Consider the following 7,217-nt stretch of genomic DNA (forward strand, 5'->3'; position numbering starts at 1 on the left):
CAAATTTTTGAAGCAACATCGAAATCCACCCGATATTGACAGTTATCAGGCGCACACTTCTCTACATCAAACTACCAATCATTTCATGCATCAACTACTCCAATTACCCCACACCCTTTCTCTTTCTCATGCAATTTCTACTCCCAACTCTCTTCATTTTTTATTTCTAACATATCACTATAATATTTGTACTTTATCAAAAGGAACTTAAAATACCAACACTTTTCGGTGGATAATTATATTACAATAACCTAATGTTATTACATATACATAACAATTATATAAAATCCTTGGGTTTAATACACTTAAAAGTGAAAACTTGAATATGAGAGAGGGTTAGTCACTTAGTTGAAAGAAGAGAATGAATAAACAATTGAGTAGACTAAAACCTTTTTTAGTCAATGCATCTCCATCAAAAGTTCGAACTTTTGTAATACCTAAAATCGACGAGTCTCTGGTGGATAACTTGGAGTGCAATCCCAATCTACCATCTGTAACTGCTTAAAAAAAAACGTTCACCCGTTAAATTAATTACATATTCTATGTCAATTTTGTGTTGCATATTATAATGTGTAAAAAAATATTTATATAGTATATGATAGAAGATAGAGTCGTATCATGCATTTATCATGTATCGAAAGGAGACTGATTTAAATATGACACGGACTTGTTCTCGATAATTCTTCCCTAGCTAAAAGATGTAAATAGATTAAAGTTGAAAAAAAAACATAAAATTTTCCCCTTTTTTCTAAACTAGAAAAGGATAACTTGTAAAAGCATCATTGTACATTATCCTATATAATCCATGACAATTCACATACATATGAACTCGCTAGCTAAGCAAAAAATGAAGATGAAAACATAAGGAAAGAAAAAGAAGTAGTTAGGCAGATAACATGACAAAAGATGAGTTTTCCAAGAAGGAATCTACCCCTAGTTTAGGTCTATAGCCACATGTAAGAACACAAGCGCAAATACATGCAAGAATAAACTCAATTATTACTAGAGTTCAATCTAGAAAAAATAATGATTTGATCTATGTACTATCCTAGGATCATCAAAATACATCATTCTTCTAGGCTCGTACTAAATTGTTTTCTTTGAGCTTAGGCTATACTTTTTAGAGTTACAATGCAACTTTACAATCTTTAAACATAGCCATTAGAAAGCTTCTTGTGCCCGCTATTACCATTAGCATGCAAGAACACTTTTTTTTTACCCATCCCTCCTATACTAAAGTTAACCAACTTGATTTTTGGCAACGAAACCTTTAATATATATATATATATATATATATATATATATATATATATATATATATATATATATATATATATACACACACTATGATTCATTTTCAACCTATGCAGTAATGAAAGAATGAAATAGAATAGAGACAAAATGAAAAAAACTAGATGTTTGTTTACCATAAATGAATGAAATTTGAGAATTAATTTAGATCCTTTTGAATTTTTTGTTTTTTATTCTAAGAGATGTGGTCTGTTATTTCCAGAGCCAATGAAATTATATTTTTTTTATTATAATTATGCTTACTCATATAACTCAAATAATATTAATAACAATTATTATTATTGTTTTATTTTCTAAGTGTAAATATTTTTTATGATTATATTACTTCAAGATATCATGGTATTTATTTTTAAACAACTTTTTGGATGAAATATAATTCCTTTTTAAGTATATGAAATACATTTAATATATACTTTAAATCCTTACCTTCAGCTTATTTTAAAATATACTTTTAACTTTGTTATAGTTTATTTTTAGAAAATATTGTTTTCTTGTTTGTTTATGTTTTATTATTTTAAATTTTTATTCATACATAACAAACAATATTTTTAAATGATTTATTATACGTTTTCTTGGAGTAAACCAAACATGACAACAAAATTTAAGAATCAGATCCATTATGTTGTGTCTTACTACTACTTATTTCCATTCTTTTATTCTTTTATGATATCATTATATCATACCAAATAAACCATTATGATACTCTGAACACTAAAAGTAATTTCAAATATATTTTTTAAGTGGTATATATAGATTTTCAATATTAGTCTTATACTTGTTAGCATTTTATAAATTTGACTAGTATCTTTCAAAATGGTTTATAAAATTTAAATTAAAAGATTATAACCAAAACAAGTTATTCTTAAATAACTAATTTAGAAGTTATTGTCAAAGTAGTAACAAAAATATTTTTATTAAATGAAATAGTACGTTTATAACATACATTTAGGTTTGTTACTATGTTTTAAATTACAAGATGATATTATTAATAAGTTCAGAACCCATAAGTTGAACTTAATTTATATATCATTAATATAATTTTTCTTATACTATTATTACAAGTAACATAGATTATAATTAATAGTAACATTATACGACTGTTTAGACTAAAAAAACACATAAAAAAGGTTATATAACATAAAAAGTAATACACATAAACAATATAATACCAAATGCGATGACGTTTATCTGTATTTATATAATAAAAGAAATCATGTTGTACGTTCGTATAGATATATTTGATGACAATGTTTAAGTACGAAATGAGTTTTGATAATGGGATTAAAATAAGAGGCACCAATAGGGTATTGGTGCTCATTTCTTCTAGAAAAGGGAATCATGTATATCTTTGAAAATGATATCCACCTTGTACTAAAAAACTATTAAATCTAGGTTCCTGACATGTGTACCCTTTTGGGGGGTAAACTAATTAACAACTCCAAAACAAATTAAGCATGATAAACGGCACATCAGAAAATTGTTCAAAAAAAATGGCAAGAACATTATACTAGTCTTAGGACTAGCTAACATCACAAAAGAAGGTTTTAATATTCATGAATCATTTAACATGATGAAATTTATGAATTAATTATGACACATGGTAGATAGTAACAGTTAAAAGTTTAAGGGTTTTAATTTAAATTATTTCTGTTCATCTTTGTTTAAAAATAAATGCATATATAATAGTATGCACAATGATTATCAATCAATTTCATAGGAGATAGGACCAGTGGACCATATTGAAGGTAGAGTAAGGACCATTTATCTTTGTGGGCTTTGAAAGGTGCATGCATCTTGGCTACTACAAGAAGTACAAGGTCTAGGAGCATCTTTAGGTGACAAAAGTGTTAAATGTTGAGTGTAAATAATTATCAACATTTATAAAAATTTCTGGGTGTGATTTAAAGCGTATATAAATGCATGATAAATATAACAAACTGATGATATAATGCCATGCACAAGTAGAAATTATGTATGTGTACAAAAACAGTTGTCGATCTATGGGAATATAACTTGTTTGAAGTCAAAACATGAATATATAAATAAGTAGTTCAAATCATTTTAATGATTGCATTACCTCTTAAATGTTATCGTTAAGAATGAAAAGACATGTCAAAAGACTTGAAACATTTCGGGACCATATATATATGTGTGTATTTTGCACTGACTATAGTTTAACTGAGTCAAAGATGTTAGATACCATAACCATTACATATAAATATGGCTTAGAAATTAGATATATACTTAAAAAACAACTTAGTTTATATTTTTTTAACAAAATAAAAACATAAATATTTACTCGGGTGAGTCATGTATAACTTCATTGCTGAATAATTATTATGTATATTGTTATGTTTACTTTAAGATGAATGTAATACAACATTAATTAGGCAACAATTTTTACAGGATAATGTGATGCACATGTTTATAGCTAGCTAGTCACATGGTTTTTATTAAAATAAATAAAAAAAAAGTAACATATTCTTTGGATCGAATGTGTTTAGGTTAGATTACAATAGAAAAGTAATTCTCAAATCATCTATCGATTATGGTTAATCTATACCATGATTTATTATTTTTATAATTTATGATAATATCTTTCTGATTAATTTCATTTTAAAAATGTCGATTATCATAATATTCTTAAATGATTAACTAAAAGTTTTTTAGCCATTTTAATTAATTTATCATTTTTAAGAAATAAAATTATTTGATATTATATAGTTAAAAAAAACATCACTTTTATGTTATAAAAAAAATGTATAATATAACCGCTATTAACACGCTTAATATTTGATATCTGGAAGTAAAATAAAGTATTATAAACTTTTTAACTACATATATTAACTGTGAAAAGAAAACAAAGATTTTGAATCCTGATATAGATAATAAGGTAAATTGATGTATTGTTAAATGATATATATGAGAAACAAAAAACATAAACTTTATTTTACAAAAACACTTCTGAATAAAATGTACTCTAGTATAAGAATTCAAGAGCCTTTTCAATACTAATTAAGAACCTATAAAAAGAAGAAGATACCAATTAGATTTTTTATATTTTCACCTAATTTCTACATTTCCCCTGACTCCTGCGTACTAGACTCTTAATTTAAAATCAGTACCGTTTTATGAGACTACTGCGCCCCTTATCTTTTCAAAGGGTCTACCAAAGGGACCCTAAAACATCAAGGACTAACATGTGGATTAAGCCAGCATGTAAAAAGAAATAATAAATAAATAAACTAATTAAACTCTCCAATTTAAAAACAAGGTTTTAATTAAATAAAATTAGCAACCACGTACGTACCTTTTATATATATGTAGTCAGTTGCGCATAATTGTAGGCACAATATCCCCAAGCAAGCCTTGATGATCTAAACGAGAATCTTGAAATGATTCTTGAGGTTTTTCATCAGAATGACGATGATTAAAATCTGCAGCTTCATTAGATTCTACTTTTGGTTGTAATTTAGAGGTACCAAGATTTGGCAATGGTGTTCTTGGATATATAACTTGGTGTGTAGTTGAATGATGAGAAGCCAACAATCTTGAATATGCATTTTCGTGATTTAATAATCCTCTTGGAAACCCTACTGTGTGGTGACAATGTTGACCTTCATATGTTGTGATTACAGTTGTAGGATCTGTTGATGAACGTTCAACTCTTTTCTTCACAGTGCATTTGCTATTTGTGCATCGGTAGTAGCTCCTTCAAAACAATTGTTTAAAAAAATAAAATAAAGAGGGCTACATTTAGAATATTATAAAGCAAGCTATCTATATTGGGAAATCATGGTGTACATATATACACCAAAAATAGCAGTTTTAAAAACTGGATCCCTGATGAAAGAGGTAAATTAAAGATATAAAGTTTGGAAAGTAATATTTCCTCCCGTTTTATGCTTCTACTTCATACATAATTATTGATATGTAAATATTTCCTCGTCTCATTGATTTTGATAGTTGTGATCATGATCCATTAAGTAGAAGGAATTATTTAGTAAAAGTTTATATTTTGATATGATTAGAATGTATGATTTAAGAGATAATGAAATGTAATTATAATTACGTACCTAGGAAAAGGGCTATTTTTAACAGCTTTTTGACCATATTTTCTCCATCTGTAACCATCTTCAAGATGATCGATTTCACTCTTGGTCATGAAAGCAAATCGTTGTTGCCGGATTCTTTTTGGCCCTTTCTTTTTGACTTTACCCCTGAAAAACAAAAACTTTAGGGTAAGACATGGATCATGTATATAATATTATATTATAAAACGTTAAGCTCTAATCAACAATGTAATATGATATATATACCTAATGAAATAACGAAGAAATGTATTAACACTTGATTTGAGATTGAATGAGACATATGATTTTTGGGATTTAATTAAAAACTCATTTATTAGAAAGTATGGAGAAAATTTAATTTAGTTGACGTAAAAGCATGGCAAGAAACACATTGCGAGAAGATTTAGATGCATTACATCTCGAGCAACTTTTGTGCAATTTCCTAGCTAGCTACGGGGCCATGCTTGTCAGTTCAAGTTCAGGTCACTCACAATAATCTGAAAAAGCAAAAGTGAAGCATAAAAAATTACTCACTTTTTCTTGTTTCAAAATCGGCAAGTTAAAAAAAAAAAAAAAAAAAAAAATTCAATCATAAATAAATAAATATATATGTACACCGATTTTCTGGCGTTATTTTATGTGGAAAAAAGATGCCAAAAACAGCACGCCATCGCTAACGCTAGACCCACGCCATTTCCGCCGCAATAGCGGCGGAGTTCACGCTCAATAGTGGTGGAAAATAGAAAAGAAAGACCCTATAGCTTCATTTGTCTAAATATTTACAGAAATGCCATCGCAACTTGCGTGAACAGCTTTTAGTAATGGCTATCGAACAAATATGGTGGGTGCCATCAAAAATTACAAGTACGGATGACACAGAAGAATTCGTATTCCTTTAAAATAATAACTACTTTCAACTTTTTTCCAAAAAACTCAGCGCTAAATCTTCTTTTCATATAAAGTAATTGCTACATCTGAAACAAACACTACAAAATCGATTCTCATATGTGAAGAGATGAAGGCATTGATAGTGTATGGTAGTTTCCGCTGTATACCACTACCACATACTCACCCTGTGTCCGAAGATGGCGGTTGACCACCGGAAGCGGCATCACCGGAAGCTGCAGAAGACTCCGGTCGATCCTCGGAAGAGCTGGTAGAAACCAACGGATTTGACATAGATACGTCTCTTACGTTTTCAACGGATCCAACCTGAGAATGAACCGGAACTGGACTAGTAGTAGGATTAATCTCCTCCGGAACACCACAACTACCGCCGGAATCCATCCGATCTAACACCGGTGCTGGAGGATGGAAGTTCCATCCGAACTCGCTCAATATGTTGTTGTCTCTTGTATCGGTAATCCCAAAGAAGCTGTAATCACCGGGGAGCGTCCAGGTAGAGTCTCCGGAGAGTGGATCGATACTGCTGTCATCATCCATATATTGATTCCGATGAAGAAGAGGGGATTTGAAGAAGCTTTTAGAAAGAGAATTTAGGGTTTTAGGAGAGAGAGAGTGAGTGAGGATGATAACGCGTAGAAAAAAGGTTCTCTGGCTTGTGTGAAACGTCAAGTGAAATGGAGAAAAGGATAAGCTAAAAAAATAAAAACAACCGTCGTCACTTTAAACAGTACAGGTGATGGAATTTACGCGCGTAGTTTCAACTTTAATTCAGTACATACAGTAAAAAATTAAAAACTAGTAAATTATTACGTTGGATCATCAAGATTGTTAACCTCCTGCAGATTATTATTATTATTATTAGTATCATTATTAGTTTATTATTATTATTATTATTTTAACTTTTTGTCGATTTATAGTTTTATAAAT

At 29.0% G+C, this 7,217-nt stretch overlaps 1 protein-coding gene across 1 annotated transcript; it reads right to left on the bottom strand.

Moving 5' to 3' along the window:
* Nucleotides 1-203: 203 nt before the first annotated feature.
* On the bottom strand, nucleotides 204-6,997 carry LOC111902645 (probable WRKY transcription factor 57). Its single transcript, XM_023898458.3, has 4 exons — nucleotides 6,457-6,997; nucleotides 5,388-5,531; nucleotides 4,622-5,023; nucleotides 204-497 (listed from the first exon to the last, which is right to left on the bottom strand). The coding sequence occupies exons 1-3, from the start codon at nucleotides 6,825-6,827 to the stop codon at nucleotides 4,639-4,641; spliced, it is 900 nt and encodes a 299-aa protein (XP_023754226.1). The 5' UTR covers nucleotides 6,828-6,997; the 3' UTR covers nucleotides 204-497; nucleotides 4,622-4,638.
* Nucleotides 6,998-7,217: the final 220 nt, after the last annotated feature.

The sequence above is a fragment of the Lactuca sativa genome, chromosome 8 (genome assembly GCF_002870075.4).
Source record: "Lactuca sativa cultivar Salinas chromosome 8, Lsat_Salinas_v11, whole genome shotgun sequence".
NCBI lineage: Eukaryota > Viridiplantae > Streptophyta > Magnoliopsida > Asterales > Asteraceae > Lactuca > Lactuca sativa.